This window comes from Chrysemys picta, chromosome 1, assembly GCF_011386835.1.
Source record: "Chrysemys picta bellii isolate R12L10 chromosome 1, ASM1138683v2, whole genome shotgun sequence".
NCBI lineage: Eukaryota > Metazoa > Chordata > Testudines > Emydidae > Chrysemys > Chrysemys picta.
This window is the reverse complement of record NC_088791.1, coordinates 144,810,678-144,827,778: the sequence shown is the minus strand read 5'-3', so window position 1 is coordinate 144,827,778 and position 17,101 is coordinate 144,810,678. Positions and strand designations below refer to the sequence as shown.

Below are 17,101 nucleotides of genomic sequence, written 5' to 3'. Positions count from 1 at the left end.
CCGGTTCATGCTACTTCCCTGTAAACTAACCACCCTCCCCACCCCCCTTCGAGCACCGCTCGCAGAGGCAATAAAGTCATTGTTACTTCACATTCATGCATTCTTTATTAATTCATCACACAACTAGGGGGATAACTGCTGAGGTAGACCAGGAGGGGTGGGGGAGGAGAGAAGGAAAAGAACACACTGCAGTTTAACACTTATTGAAGGCCAGCCTTCTGATGCTTGGGCAATCATCTGGGGTGGAGTGGCTGGAGGCCCCCCCACCACGTTCTTGGGCATCTGGGTGAGGAGCCTATGGAACTTGGGGAGGAGGGCTGTTGATTACACAGGGGCTGTAGCGGCGGTCTCTGCTCCTGCTGCCTTTCCTGCAGCTCAACCATACGCTGGAGCATATCAGTTTGATGCTCCAGCAGCCGGAGCATTGGCTCTTGCCTTCTGTCAGCAACCTGACGCCACCTATCCTCTTCAGCCCGCCACTTGCTCTCTTCAGCCTGCGACTCAGCCAGCAACATCTCCTCTCATTCATATTGTGCTTTTTTGCACTCTGACACTGACTACCATGGCGGACGGGATAAGACAGCCCTCCCCAGAAACCTTTTGCAAAGGCTTTGGGAGTACATGAAGGAGAGCTTTCTGGAGATGTGCCTGGAGGATTACCGCTCCATCCCCCATACACGTTGACAGACTTTTCCAGTAGCTGTACTGGCCGCGATTGCCAGGACAAATTAATCATGAAACACGCTTGCTTTTAAACCATGTGTAATATGTACAAAGGTACACTCACCAGAGGTCCCTTGTGTGCCCTCAGGGTCTGGGAGCACGCCTTGGGTGAGTTCGGGGGTTACTGGTTCCAGATCCAGGATGATAAACATATCCTGGCTGTTGGGGAAACCGGTTTCTCCACTTCCTTGCTGTGAGCTATCTTCCTCGTACCCCGAACCCACTTCCCTGTTGCGTGATTCTCCATTGATGGAGTCAAAGCACACAGTTGGGGTAGTGGTGGCTGCACCCCCTACCATGGCATGCAGCTCCGCGTAGAAGTGGCATGTTTGCGGCTCTGCCCCGGACCTTCCGTTTGCCTCTCTGGCTTTGTGGTAGACTTGCCTTAGCTCCTTAATTTTCACACGGCACTGCTGTGCGTCCCTGTTATGGCCTCTGTCCTTCATGGCCTTTGAGACTTTTTCTAATATTTTGCCATTTCATTTACTGCTACGGAGTTCAGCTAGCACTGATTCGTCTCCCCATATGGCGAGCAGATCCCATACCTCCCGTTTGGTCTGAGCTCTTTTGCGATCCTGGGACTCCATCATGGTTACCTGTGCTGATGAGCTCTGTGTGGTCACATGTGCTCTCCACGCTGGGCAAACAGGAAATGAAATTCAAAAGTTCGCGGGGCTTTTCCTGTCTACCTGGTCAGTGCATCTGAGTTGAAAGTGCTGTCGGAAGCGGTCACAATGAAGCACTGTGGGATAGCTCCCGGAGGCCAATAACATTGAATTCCGTCCACACTACCCCAAATCCGACCCGCAAAGGCTGATTTCAGCGCTAATCCCCTCATCGGAGGTGGAGTAAAGAAACTGGTTTAAAGGGCCCTTTAAGTCGAAATAAAGGGCTTCGTCGTGTGGACGTGTCCAGGCTTAATTCGATTTAACGCTGCTAAATTCGACCTAAACTCGTAGTGTAGACCAGGCCTCAGACTTATTGAAAATCAACATTAACAGTCCAGTGAACTCCTCAGCCAGCTCTTTTAAAACTCTTGGATGCACATTATCTGATACTGCTAATTGGAAAATGTCTAACTTAAGTAGCTTCTCTGTAACATCCTCCAAAGATATTAGTGGAATAGAAAGAGTGTTATAATCACCATAGGTAGAGATTATATCTGTTTTCCCCCAAATACAGAACACACATATTTATTGAACACTTCTGCCTTTTCTAGGCTGTGACTCCTAAGCAGAGACAGGTACCTCAAAGTAGCACCCTGGAACACCCATATTTATCTCTGTCATATAATTATGATATATTTCATACAAAGCATGCTATGTAGGATATCATATGAACGGTCATGGTCTGCTGAAACCCATTGTTCTGTTAAAATATGTATATCAGTGTGTATGAGGTTATAAGATTTTGCTGTATGGTTGTTAATGAAATAGTTGTGAGTTTGGAAGTCACCCAATGCTAGTTCTCCAGGGACCACAACAAAGGAGGTTACCAACATCTGGGCAGGTGTTGAATGATCATCACCTGCAATTGACCAGCAGGGGAATAGTATACAGGGGATTTACAATTCAATGACAGTTTCGCAAGCACCACACATTGGGGACTGCTCAACATTATGACTCAGTTGCACAAGACCGCAACAGGGGTTTGCTCAACTCTGTGACTCAGCAAGGCCCACCAGGCATGCCTGGACTAGAGTCTTCCAGGCACATGGACTGAGGAGACAAAATAGGGGACAGTGGCATCATGCTTTGGCCTTTCTCCTCCCCCACCTATGCTGGAAGCAACAAGAACACTGGGAAGACAAAGCCTTGAACTGAGGAGACTGGTCCCAGGCTTAAAGGGGAAGCCTGTGTATTAAGAACTTAACATCTAGTTTGGTGAGAAAACTGCTTGGTCCAAATACTGCCTAGTCTAATAAAAGATTTACACTGTGTGATTACCTTTTATTTTCTTTGGTAACTATCTCTGACCTTTTATGCCTACCACTTATAATCACTTAAAATCTATCTTTCTGTAGTTAATAAATCTGTTTTATATTTTACCTAAAGCAGTGTGTTTTGGTTGAAGTGCTTGGGAAATCTCAGCTCAGTTTACAAAGGCCAGTGTGTGTCCTCTCCACATCGAAAGAGAGGCAGACTGGGTAATAAACTTAAACTGATCAGTTTTCTGACCAGGACAAGACGGTATAGTTCCAGGCTGCAAGGCTCAGGGCTTGGGAGATTTGCTGGTGCCTTTCTCTGTATGATTTGTGAGTGGCGCAAGGAGCATTCATGCAACTTAGCTGGGTGTGGGGTTCCATGTGCTGTTGTGCTGAGTGATAACAGTGTCTGGAGGGGTTTACTGCTTGTCAGTACCAAAGCATTGTAAGAGACAGCCCAGGCTAGAGAGTTAAGAGGGCACAGTGATACCCCAGTTCCAGGTTGTACTCGGGGGATCCCATCACAGTGCCTAACTCCAGATTGGAGTTAGATACCAAAGTTCCTTTGAGTGGAAGTACTCAGGACAGACACCGCGCTCCTCAGTATTTCCTATTGGCTAGCTTAAGCATCTCCTCATTCAGTGTTCATGCTTTTGTGGATCCTGTTCTTAGGCTCCAAACTTTCCCCATCCATTCTGTAGGGAGCCTGAACACCTAATTCAGGGTTTGTGAATTCCAGTGGGTGACTAAGCACCTAGAAGTTAGGGGCTGCAATGGCCACCTACCTTAGAAACCCTCTCTATTCATGTCCCTCAGAAAGCTGCTCTCACTGGCAATCCATTGGGAAAATGTCAGGTGCAGGAGGCAGAACGTTCCTAACAGATGGTCCTAAATGACTGAACTCATTGCCCCAGGAGATCAGAATGAGACCTGGTCTGGGAGTGTGCAGAGCACAATGAAAACCCAACTCCTTTGACAAGGCTTCTCACAATAACAGAGCTAAAAAAACCCACCATTTCTCCGAGAGAAGGAGCAGACTGGGCCTTTGGGTCCCAGGCATCTTATGACCACAGAACCCCCTGTTTTGAGGAAATATTAGGGAAGGGGGACATTTCCGCTATCATTAAAAAAAAGTTTCTAGCCCTGTCCCTTAAGAAAGAGCCTTGGAAAATGTATGCGGATCAAAGGAACACGGGGCTGGACTGTACTTCTGTGGGGACATAAAACCTACCCCTCCCAAACACACACACATACTGTATTTAAAATTGCTCAGAGGAGTTTGAGGTGTGTACCTCTCAGTAACACTTCCCAAAATCCCCAGGCCGGCCCTGTGCCTAGTGGGCTGATCATGGTGAACAGGATTCTATTTCCTCTCAGGGCACAGAGACGGGAGGAAGGAAAAGCCATTGTTTTGCCAGCCTGCCCAAACAACAGCTAAGGCCAGCTCTGAGGATGAGAGTTAAGAAAGCAGTTGGAGAGTCCTGAATGGAGATCACCCTCTTGGCAATCCTAAAATTTTACAATATACAGCTGTAGGAGTGTGACTCATGCTTTAAAAATACTGAGATAAGTTTTAAATGAGATTCACAAGACAAGTTGTTTATCTTTTCCAGGGCTGCCCGGGGGGTGGGGGCAAGTGGGGTAATTTGCCCCAGGCCCCAGGGGCCCCCACAAGTATGTCGGAGGCTCCCCCCGCCTCTGTCTTCCCCCATCCCCGGTGTCTCAGCAGGTAAGGGGGCTCAGAGCTGCAGCCGAGCGGCGGGAGCTCAGGCCCCACTGGAAACACTACGCCGCTGCAGCACTGGACGTGGCGCACTGAGGCTCCGGGAGAGAAGGGTAAGCAGCATGGTAAGGGGCTGGAGCCGGGCACCCCCCCAACCTCATCCCCCACAGCCCTGACTCCCAGCTCCGAGCCCAGCCCTTCTGAGCTGGACACCCTCCTGACCCCATCTCCCCACAGCCCTGAGCCCAGCCCCTGTGAGCCGAACACCCCCCTGACCCCATCCCCCCACAGCCCTGACCCCCAGCTCTGAACCCAGCCCCTCTGAGCCGGACACCCCCCCCCCCCGACCCCATCTCCCCACAGCCTTGAGTCCAGCCCCTGTGAGCCGGGCACCACCCAACCCAGAGCCCAGCTCCCCACCCAGCCCTGGGCAACAGCAGCACCACCCCCAGGCAGCAACAGCCCATTGGCATCAACCATCATGATCACCCAGCAACAGCCCATTATGTAATTGCAAGTGTATACATACCATTAAAGCATTTAATGTTTTTAAATAATGTATTTAGTGTATTTTCAAATTAATTTTTGAATGTATTTCACTAGTTATTTTTTACATTTCCAAATACATGTTATTATAGTATTACAACTTTCTTTTATGGAAGGGGCCCCCGAAATTGCTTTTCCCCAGGCCCCCTGAATCCTCTGGGCGGCCCTGATCTTTTCTATTTTTGTATCGAAATAGCACCCAACAGGTTCTGGCTGGGCACTGCAGAAGCAGATGAGAGATAGTCCCTACCTTGATTAAAAGTCATATTGGGACCTTTTCCTGCAATGTTTGCTCACTATTTGAACATCTTGCTTTAAGGCACTCAAACATATACCTACATTCTTCTTCAACTAGAACACTTAAGCAATGAGGGAAGAAGAGGGGGATTTTTGTTGACTACTGACCTGAATGAAGTAGTTTATTCCAGCAACCACCTGAGTTTTATATTTCAGGGCTACAAAGAATGGATACATCTTGTTCTCTTTCCCTTCCAGCTGTGGCTTCACCTGTAGGGGGGAAAAAAAAGAGGGTTAGTTGGTGTAATGGGGTTAGCACACTCCCTTCTCATCTGTCTATTGCCTCGGTTTCTTCTTCTCAACTTCTCAAAGAATGCACACAGGGTGACATGCAGCACATAACATTTCCCTTCTTTGGGCCTTGCTTATTAACAAACAATTCAACTCAACTCAGATCTTCCAGCCTTATTCCCTAGGCTCCACAGTTCCTTGCAGCCAGGCTTCACAGCCCTGTGAAAACTAGGATTGCTGTGTGGCCTTTCCTGAAATACCTCTCGCCTGAAGCTCCTGCTTTCTGCAAACATCTCCCCCAAAACCCCTGTCCATCCACTGAGCTCAGTGTCTGTCTGGCCCAGCTCCCTCTTAAAGGAGGCACCACCTCCAGTTTGCCATCACATGACACTTGGTCACTGTTATACAGAGGCCTATTGCTGCCAACTGGCAAAAACCTTCACTGTTCTCTACAAGCAACTCCTGTCTAGACCTGACAAACTCACTACACCTAACACACTGTTTTCATGGTATTCACCCACGATGGACAGCATGTGAGGTCTCTGTTGAAAAATTGTAACTTATCAATACCCATAATCAGTGTGAAATGTGTGTACGAGTGATATATAAGGAATAATGTAACGGTATTGAAAATTATGCCTTTATGGTCTTGGAGGGAAAGTGAGTGATTAGGGAATAATGTCTCGGTGACGGACAATTCAAGCAGGAGGGAGTTGTCGCCTATCCTGGGCTAGCCGATTATGTATTGCAATACTCATTGTCTGCCTTGGCACCAACCCAGAAAAAAAAAAATCAATGGGAAAACCATCGAAGACAAATTAAGCATCAAAAGCACTTGAATATGAAAAGGAATGATAGGACATTGAGTGGATCCCCCTGTTTGGTGAATAAAGACAAAAGACTGATTTGGTATATCACAGGGTGGAGAAAGACGCTCTGTATACATTGACTAAGGAGGCACCTTGATGAGCAGGGGTGCTTCATGAAAGATTGGGTCCTGGGTTACCATACGTCCGGTTTTTCCCGGACATGTCCGGCTTTTCGGCAATCAAACCCCCATCCGGGGGGAATTGCCAAAAAGCCGAACATGTCCGGGAAAATGCCGGCCGGGCACTTCCCCTCCTGTGGCTGCTCTGCTCCTCCCCTGACTCTTCGGCTCTGTTTAAGAGCCGAGCTGCCCGAGCACTATGGGCTTCAGGCAGCCCCCTTGCCTCCGGACCCCAGCCGCCGGCCGGGCACTTCCCCTCCCAGGCTCCAGCGGCGCAGGGTCCGGAAGCACGGGGGCTGCCCGAAGCCGGTAGCGCTGGGGCAGCTCGGCTCTTAAACAGAGCCGAAGAGTCAGGGGAGGAGCAGAGCCTCCGGCCGCGGCGGCTCTGCTCCTCCCTGACTCTTCAGCTCTGTTTAAGAGCCGAGCGCTACGGGCTTTGGGCAGCCCCCATGCCTCCGGACCCTGCACCGCCGGAGCCCGGGAGGGGAAGTGCCCGGCTGGGGGCGCAGGGTCCGGAGGCAAGGGGGCTGCCCGAAGCCCAAGCGCTACCGGCTTCACGGTTTGCCGGGCAGCCTCCAGACCCTGCGCCCCCGGCTGGGCGCTTCCCCTCCCGGGCTCCAGCTGCACTGGGGAAGCGCCAGCCAGGGGCGCAGGGTCTGGGGGCTGCCCGGCAAACTGTGAAGCCGGTAGCGCTCGGGCAGCCCTTTCCGTGTGGCTGGGAGTGGGAGGGAGGGGGGGCGGTGTTAGGGCGGGGTTGGGGTGGGGCTGGGGTGGGAAATGGGCGGGGCCAGGACCTCATGGAGGGTCCTCTTTTTTTATTTGTTAAGTATGGTAACCCTAGTACTGGCATTTTAAATTGTTAGTTCTCCTTTATTGGGGTAGATAGCAGAGCAGTACCATGAGAGGAGTAGAACAAGAAAAGGGCAGAATCGAGACCTCTCAAAGTTTTGCCCTTAAGCGAAGGGGCGGTGGGAGTCATTTGAGCTCCCCGCCTTAGATGCCAAAATGTTGTGGGCCGGCCCTGTTCCCCTCCCCCATGGAATTATGTACAATCCCTCAATCATACATACATTTTTGCATTTTTAATTCAATTAACTCCTATAATACTAATTTAATTCAATATGGTTTGTCCAGGATATTGCAGGTTAGTGTCATATCTGTCACAATCAAGTGACTTTTTAAAATTTTCCCTAAGACAATTGTGATTACACTCACCTGATGGGGTCATTGGAGTGCTATGGTACATCAGTTCTTCTCAGATACAGATGTACTGTGTCTCAGAGGAAAGCATTAAAGAAACTTCAGCTGTGAGGCACATGGACTGCAACAGCTAGTGGGTCCCAAAAGCTCTGACACGCAGCGCAAATGAAATACTAATTTACTAAGGCTGACAGAAAAGGACAAATTCTCTAGGCTCACTAAACAGTTCAGAGTAGTTCTCAGTTTAACCTTTGGGGGACAATTCAAAAGAAGGTTGGGGTCCTCAGGCATCACTATCTTAATATTGTAATCCATTCATGCAGTAGAGGTAATTGGTCAGAGTTCAGTTCCGCGGTATGACTCATTGGGGGCCCCTCTGCATTCCTCTTCCACACTGATGCAGCATCTTCTGCTTGAGTGTCAACTCTGGAGCAGCTGTTCCAGTGCTTCACATGCTGCCACCCTCACCCCCAATGCTGCAATCACTACACTGCTCCCACAATCCCAATACACCCACTTTTGACTAACTATTCTTGCAGTTCCCATGGAACCTTTCCTTTCTGCTGCTTTCAGCAGATTCACCACACCACACCCAGGCTTTCCACTTCTTTGGAAGTGTTGAATTGTGTCCCCTCAGCACCAGCTGTCCTTGTCTCAGACAAATAAACTGTCGTCCCCCACCCCTGCCATTCATGACCTTCCCAACCTCCAAGCACTATTTACCCATCAGTTAGTTATTGAAAGGGCCCATCCCTTTGAGGGAGGTCAAGCAGCCAGCTGCCTAGTCCCCAAATGGACAGTTTGAAGCCCTTGGCTCATGCCTAACAGATGTAGGACAAGGAGATTTAATAAGTAATACATTCCTGATCAAATGTATTGTTGGTTGTTGTTTCTGGACTCAGCTAGGATAAGGGCAGAAATGAAGGTAACGCTCAGGGGTCAACAATGGTACAAGAAAACCTCCCCAAAATTGATAGGGCTGCTGGGGCTAGATTTCACCAGGGATCTTAGGCTCCCTGCTGACTAGTGGAATTCTTAGCCCTGAGTTAGGCACCCAAGTTCCCCCAGTATTGTATGGGGAGACTTAATAGCCTAAGAAAGGGATTCCCAGAAGCCAGCAGGCAGAGTGGGGAGCCATCTAATCTAGCCAGGAGTAAAATGGAGAGAAGAGGGGCAGGGCATAGGGCCCAGATCTACAAAGGTACTTTGGCACCTGACTGACAGGCCAGAGAGAGGCAACCATGTCTGCTTGGGATTCATGCTTTCAGATTGCCAGATGAAAAGTGCCTTGTACCTGCTGAGGAAATCAGGGTTAAAATCCTTTCCTCTCAGAAGAGCTTTTGACAAAACATCATTTCAATTTGCTGTGATTTTAATTGTCTGCTTTGGAGCTTCTTTTAGGAACATTTGGATACTACAATGAAATCCAACATAATGACAGCATTATAGATGGGGAAACTGAGGGAGAGAGCGCTGAAGTGACTTACCCAAAGTCAGGCCACACAATGAGTCTGTGGCTGACACGGGAATCACATCTGTCTCATGACTACCAGTCCCAGTGCACTAACCACTAATCCATTGTGCTTCATTCATTAGCTAACTGGGAACTTTGACCATTTCTTTAAAAGCATGTAGTCAATAAAGGCAATTCATGTATTTAAGCCAATCAACAATGACATTTTTCTCTGGCAGCCACTTTCCCAGAGTCAAGGAAAAGGGGTTGGGATGGCTTTGTGGCCCGCATCATGCGGGAGGTCAGACTAGATGATCATAATGGTCCCTTCTGACCTTAAAGTCTGAGTCTATGAGTCTGAGTCCCTTCCATGAAGGGTGGGGTGAGAGTAACCACGAGTCTTCTAGTCATCAGTCTGGTAGTCAGATGCTCTTTGTTGCTAAAGAATACCACGGAGTTCCCAGTTGACTCACAAATGCCAGATACTATTTAAAATCTACCTCTCCAAGGCACACACAGCTCTAAGCACAAGACAGAAGTTTCACCTTTTAGAAAATAAAGAGCAATGAATCATTTTGTTTACATTTTTTAAAGATCACTGAACAGGTGAGTGCTTTAAATGAGGGGTTCGCAACCTTTTTCTTTCTGAGGACCGCCCCCCCCCCCAACATGCAATAAAAAATTTCACAGCCCACGGGTGCCACAACTGTTTTTCTGCATATCCAGCAGATTAAGAGCCAGGACCGGCAGTAGGGGGTGGCAACTAGGGCCAATTGCCTCGGACCTCAGGCCACAGGGGACCCTGCAAAGCTAAGGTGCTCAGGCTTCAGCTTCAGCCCCGGGTGGCAGGGCTTGGCTTTGGCTTTCTGTTCTGGGCCCCAGCAAGTTTAATGCTGGCCCTGCTCTCTGGTTTATTTAGGCAGACCCCCTGAAAACCTGCTTGCAAGCCCCATAGGGGGCCCCAGACCTTGGTTGAGAACTGCTGCTTTAAATCATTCCAAGTACATGACACTTTCCTGAAAATAGTTCAGGTATCGTAGATATCTGCCCTCCAGAGGCTATATTCTGCTCTCACTTAACAGGGGAGTAAATTTAAAAACCTCAATTGACCCCTGGGTGAATGAAAGCAGAATCTGACTTGAAGATTCACCTTTTGCACCCTATTTGGGTCCACTGAAAACTAAGAATTGTGGCCTCATTTCTGACATATGCTGGGTGCACATTTAAACTTGGATTCTCAGATTTTTTGGACAGAGGACCATCTGTTACCTTCTACAGTGAGCATACACACAACAGCAGTAATATTTTGTAGGTCTATAGTGCCTTTCGAGGAAGAATCTCAATGTGCCTTATATAATATGAATTAAACAGTCCCCATGTGAGGAAGGGAAGTGTTATCCCCCACTCCCACCCCCCCCACCCCTTCATTTTACATCTGAGGAAATTGAAGCCAAAGAGGTGAAGTGATTTGACCAGGGTCACAGCACAAGTGCACAGCAGAGCCAGGCAGGCCCAGGACATTTCCCCCTCACCCCCCAGCCCAAATAACCTTCAAGGGGCCCAAAATCATTGTCAGAAAGGCCAAAGTTATAAGTCACAGGAAAATACCGACAAAGTAGCTAATTTCTACTTTCTTAATCTCTTAAAATCCAAGATTTTCCAGGGATCCAACTAGCCCTGGACTCCTAGAAGGTTATTTGTTTTAGAGAACCCTGAAATACCCACTCCCCTCTGCCCCCCAGTAATGAGACACTAGAACCAGCCCTGGCACCAGGAACAAAAGCCTGACTCCCTGGCTTGCTCTGCATTAGCAAATGGGACCTCCACTTCACCGCCGGTGCAGCTCCACTAGCCCAACTACACAAGTATCAGTGTAGGCAGAACACTGATATTTTTACTACCCTGTCAGCCAGTTCTGTACAGATCAGGGTGCGATGGCACACCTAAAACCTTGTAGACAGAGGTGCTTCTACCACTGCTACTGGAACTGCACTGGTAGTTAATTAGGCAGTGTAGACTCAGCTTCAGATGCCTGTACTGATCATTAGCGCTTTCTGTCTTTCCTATATTTCTAGCTGTGCCACAGAGATCTCTGAATGTCTCTAGAGCTCCAGAAGACAGAAAGCAGAGGGTCAGAAGACTGGAAGAAAAAGTAATGTGCCAATATTTAAAAAGGATAAATGGGATAACCCAGCAATTATAGGCCTGCCAGTCTGACATCGATCTTGGGCAAGATATTGGAGCAGCTTATATGGGACTCGATTAATAAAGAATTAAAGGATACTTCATGCCAATCAATGAGGCTTTATGGAAAATAGATCCTGTCATACTAACTTGATATCTTTTTTTTTATGAGATTATAAATTTGGTTGATAAAGGTAATAGCATTGATGTAATAAACCTAGACTTCTATATGACACTTGATATCGCATGACATTTTTAATTAAAAAACCATTACGATATAAAATTAACATGGCCACTTAAATGATTAAAAGATTGAAAAAGTTCTATGCCTGTGCTATACAGGATGTCAAATTAGAATAGTCCCTTCTGCCTTAGCAGATATAAATCTACAGAATTTCCTGGACTGGAGTCAGTGCAGTCACTTCTTAAGCAATTTTTCCATGCCATATACACTACATGCTTCTAATCCAACTAGTTTCTGTTTTGCATCTTTTATTGGATGCAACTCACCTGGTCAGCAATCTCTTGGATTTCTGAAGTCGCGGCTTGGTCTCGGTTAAGCCTCCAGCAATCATAGTGGCAAATAACTTCTTAGGATGTTTGGAAACTCTGACAAACAAAATCTAGAGCACATGTGACCAAGAACAGTCAGACATCTGATATTATATACTCACACAGTCATGTGATTTGTATAATGTGGAGTTTACCATTGTCAGGCTTGTGGGGGGAGAGGAGGGAAGAAAGGAACAAAACAAAATAAAACAATGTAATATTGTCAGTAGTAAGAAAAAGAGTACTTTAAAATATCATTATGTGTATAGTGCTCTGTGGACACCAGAAAAGCAGAAAACAAATAACTCCCCAACCCTATTAATTATGGTAATTGGTTCCTGCTGGTCTGGCAATTTCTTGATTCATCACCAGTTTCAACATCTCTAATAGGGGTGTGACTCTCTTCGTGCTTAGGGAAGGGATTGTAAACACTGAGCTACAAATATTTCCCAATATCTGCCTTAAAATTACCACACATTCTCCCCTGGTTTCATTGCATCAATTCCTGTTTAACTTGAAATGTGGTTCTCTCATTATCCCTAAGAATGCAAAGGCAGCAGGTCTTTTATTTTTAATTATTTTATTTCTCTATTATTTATTACAAATCTGAAAGGTTTTCTAACTGTTGAAAGGACAGAGATAAGAATAGCAATTAGTCTTGTTTTTAATTTTGCACCAGGAATAAAATTTCCAGGGGGTTGGACTAGATGACCTCTTGAGGTCCCTTCCAACTCTGATATTCTATGATTCTATAAGAATGTTGGCACATGCTGCCACCTTAACCCCTTCTTTTCCTTGTGTTTTAGCTTTTATTTGAAGAAATATGACCCACCCTCCAAAAGGAGCATGCATGTAGATTTCTTTATCAAACTTTTTACAAAACCTATGAACATTTAGCAATTAGTCTTGTTTTTAATTTTGCACCAGGAATAAAATTTCCTTTTTCTACATTATTCCTTTAGCATTTGTCTTTAAAAACTGGCAGATAGACCCAATGAAAGATGTACCTAATCTTTAGAACAATTTCACTTATTCCTACTTAAAGTAATGTAGTTCTTCACAGCCTTTTGTATTTCATAGAATCATAGAATCATAGAATATCAGAGTTGGAAGGGACCTCAAGAGGTCATCTAGTCCAACCCCCTGCTCAAAGCAGGACCAATTCCCAGCTAAATCATCCCAGCCAGGGCTTTGTCAAGCCGGGCCTTAAAAACCTCCAAGGAAGGAGACTCCACCACCTCCCTAGGTAACGCATTCCAGTGTTTCACCACCCTCCTAGTGAAATAGTTTTTCCTGATATCCAACCTGGACCTCCCCCACCGCAACTTGAGACCATTGCTCCTTGTTCTGTCCTCTGCCACCACTGAGAACAGCCGAGCTCCATCCTCTTTGGAACTCCCCTTCAGGTAGTTGAAGGCTGCTATCAAATCCCCCCTCATTCTTCTCTTCTGGAGACTAAACAATCCCAGTTCTCTCAGCCTCTCCTCATAAGTCATGTGCTCCAGACCCCTAATCATTTTTGTTGCCCTCCGCTGGACTCTTTCCAATTTTTCCACATCCTTCTTGTAGTGTGGGGCCCAAAACTGGACACAGTATTCCAGATGAGGCCTCACCAATGTCGAATAAAGGGGAACGATCACGTTCCTTGATCTGCTGGCAATGCCCCTACTTATACAGCCCAAAATGCCGTTAGCCTTCTTGGCAACAAGAGCACACTGTTGACTCATATCCAGCTTCTCGTCCACTGTGACCCCTAGGTCCTTTTCAGCAGAACTGCTACCTAGCCATTCGGTCCCTAGTCTGTAGCAGTGCATGGGATTCTTCCGTCCTAAGTGCAAGACTCTGCACTTGTCCTTGTTGAACCTCATCAGGTTTTTTTCTGCCCAATCCTCTAATTTGTCTAGGTCCCTCTGTATTCGATCCCTACCCTCTAGTGTATCTACCACGCCTCCTAGTTTAGTGTCATCTGCAAACTTGCTGAGAGTGCAGTCCACACCATCCTCCAGATCATTAATAAAGATATTAAACAAAACCGGCCCCAGGACCGACCCTTGGGGCACTCCACTTGAAACCGGCTGCCAACTAGACATGGAGCCATTGATCACTACCCGTTGAGCCCGACGATCTAGCCAGCTTTCTATCCACCTTACAGTCCATTCATCCAGCCCATACTTCTTTAACTTGGTGGCAAGAATACTGTGGGAGACAGTATCAAAAGCTTTGCTAAAGTCAAGAAATAACACATCCACTGCTTTCCCCTCATCCACAGAGCCAGTTATCTCATCATAGAAGGCAATTAGGTTGGTCAGGCACGACTTCCCCTTCGTGAATCCATGCTGACTGTTCCTGATCACTTTCCTTTCCTCTAAATGTTTCATAATTGATTCCTTGAGGACCTGCTCCATAATTTTTCCAGGGACTGAGGTGAGGCTGACTGGCCTGTAGTTCCCCGGATCCTCCTTCTTCCCTTTTTTAAAGATGGGCACTACATTTATTGGAAATTAACACCTATTGGCTTAAATTGCATTAGAGCCTCTTAATTTTAGTAAAGTTTTTGAAAGACAGATAAATTTAAAAGATTTCAGCAAAACATACAACACCTAAACAAGTTTCAGAGTAACAGCCGTGTTAGTCTGTATCCGCAAAAAGAAGAACAGGAGTACTTGTGGCACCTTAGAGACTAAACACCTAAACAGCGGTGGGAGGGATAGCTCAGTGGTTTGAGCATTGGCCTCCTCAACCCAGGGTTGTGAATTCAATCCTTGAGGGGGCTACTTAGGGATCTGGGGTAAAATCAGTACCTGGTCCTGCTAGTGAAGGCAGGGGGCTAGATTGATAACCTTTCAGTTCTATGAGATAGATACATCTCTCTATCTATCTATATATTACACAGCACCACTCATGCCTCCCCCCCCACCCTGCTCTATTTCCTAAAGCAATTAAGGATACATTCAAGCCAACTTGTATACTATTTTATAGATAAACCATTGTAAGGATACATTCAAAATAGTTCTATATTGTTATATAGATAAGTCACCCTTGCACACACGTTCATACTTGTTTTTCAGCATCACTTTATATCAAACACGCACGTATACACAGCCTAACTTAAAAGAAATCTAACAATGTAAAATTGATTAATACACCCGACTGTAGACAAGATGACTATTTAGTTTGAACTATTTTATGTAAAACAGTTGATTACTTTTGAGATAAGGATGCTGCTAATTCCCTTCAACACATAACACCAACATCCACCCATCCCTCCTCCTTCCCAAGACAATGAAGCATACATTCAAGCCATCTTGTATAGATAAACTGCTATAAGCATACACTCAAACTAGTTTTTTAGATAAGGTACACATACATTTATACTTGTTTTTCAGCATTCACACACACACACACACCTCTGTAACTTACAGTGCATGAATACCTACATGAGGAACAAATAGTTGACAATTGGCTCTTCAGCATACCAGAGAAAAGGATAAAATGATCCAATGGTTGGAAATTGAAGTTAGATAAATTCAGGCCGGAAATAAGGCATCCATTTTTAACAACGAGTAATTTGCCATTGCAACAGTTTACCAAGGGTTGTGGTGGATTCTCCATCACTGGCAATTTTTAAATCAAGATTGGATATTTTCCTAAGAGATCTGTTCTAGGAATTATTTTGAGGAAGTTTATGGCCTATGTTACATAGGAGATCAGACTAGATTATCACAGTGGTCCCTTCTAGCCTTGGTATTTATGAATGTAAAGGAAATCTAACAGTGTAAACTTGGTTAATGCACCCATTGTAGCTAATCTATAGATTATGTATTCATTAGGGCTGTCAGTCAATTAAAAAAATTAATCATGAGTAATCGCACTGTTAAACAATAATAGAATATCATTTATTTAAATAGTTTGGGATATTTTCTACATTGTCAAATATAGTGATTTCAGTTACCACACAGAATACAAAGTGTACAGTGCTCACTTTATATTTATTTTTATTACAAATATTTGCACTGTAAAAAACAAAAGAAATAGTATTTTTCAATTAAAACTTTAGAGCCTACAAGTCCACTCTGTCCTATTTCTTATTCAGCCAATTGCTCAGACAAACAAGTTTATTTACATTTGCAGGAGATAATGCTTCCCAATAATGGAAGCATTTCCTCTGGAATGGTGGTAGAAGCATGAAGAAGCATACGAATGTTTAGCATAACTGGTACGTAAATACCGTGCAATGCCGACTAAAAAAGTGCCATGCAAATACCTATTCTCACTTTCAGGTGACATTGTTAATAAGAAGAGGGCAGCATTATCTCCCGTAAATGTAAAGAGTCTTCTTTGTCTTAACAATTGGCTGAACAAGAAGTAGGACCAAGTGGACTTGTAGGCTCTAAAGTTTTACATGTGTATTTTTTTTAAGTGCAGTTATGTAACAAAAAAAAAATCTACATTTGTAAGTTGCTTACAAGAGTAAGAGATTGCATTACAGTAGTTGTATGAGGTGAATTGAAAAATACTATTTCTTTTGTTTGCCATTTTTACAGTGCAAATATTTGTAATAAATAATAATATAAAGTGAGCAGTGTCGACTTTGTATTTTGTGTTGTAATTGAAATCAGTATATTTAAAAATGTAGTAAAACATCCAGAAATATTTAATACTTTTCAATTGGTATTCTATTGTTTAACAGTGCGATTAAAACTGTGATTAATTGTGATTTATTATTTTAATCGTGATTAATGTTTTTTAGTTAATCGTGTGAGTTAACTGCGATTAGTCGACAGTACTAGTGGTTGATTACTTAAGAATTCCCAGTTGGCACTTTGATGGTAGGCAGATCCTTGTCTCAAGATTAGGCCCAGTATTATTAAAATTACTATATAGTTGTGAACCCCAGTGTGCAGAGTTGCAACACTCACACTGTAGGAACTCTTCTATATTTACAAACAGTTTATTAATACATTTTGCAAAGTCACAAACACTCTACCCCATCAAGGTAGATAGAGAGACTACAGAATGTACATTTGAACATCTGTCTACTCACACCATCCCTTGCAGGACAACCTGAAATGTGAGCTATCATCCTCCTCATCACCATCACCTTCCCCCTCATCATCAGCGGCCATCATTCTGGCACCTCCCAAGGGCTACATCTCTCTCTCCTCCTGCCCACAGGCTTGGATGTAACTTTTATAATCTGTTATGCTGACACCACTATGTCTAATGCATATTCAGTAGCCTTCTTGTATTTCCTCATCTGACTAATGTTGAGGTGTCCTA

The 17,101-nt window shown here is 45.2% G+C and overlaps 1 protein-coding gene across 1 annotated transcript in view; it reads right to left on the bottom strand.

Annotated features, from left to right (window-relative positions):
- LOC135981817 (cystatin-A-like) overlaps positions 1-12,097 on the bottom strand; it is a 141,967-nt gene extending 129,870 nt beyond the window's left edge. Inside the window, 3 exon segments of the mRNA XM_065586126.1 lie at positions 5,322-5,423; positions 11,780-11,811; positions 11,814-12,097. Coding sequence (XP_065442198.1) covers positions 5,322-5,423; positions 11,780-11,811; positions 11,814-11,844 — 165 coding nt within the window. The 5' untranslated portion in view covers positions 11,845-12,097.
- Between the last annotated feature and the right edge of the window lie 5,004 nt (positions 12,098-17,101).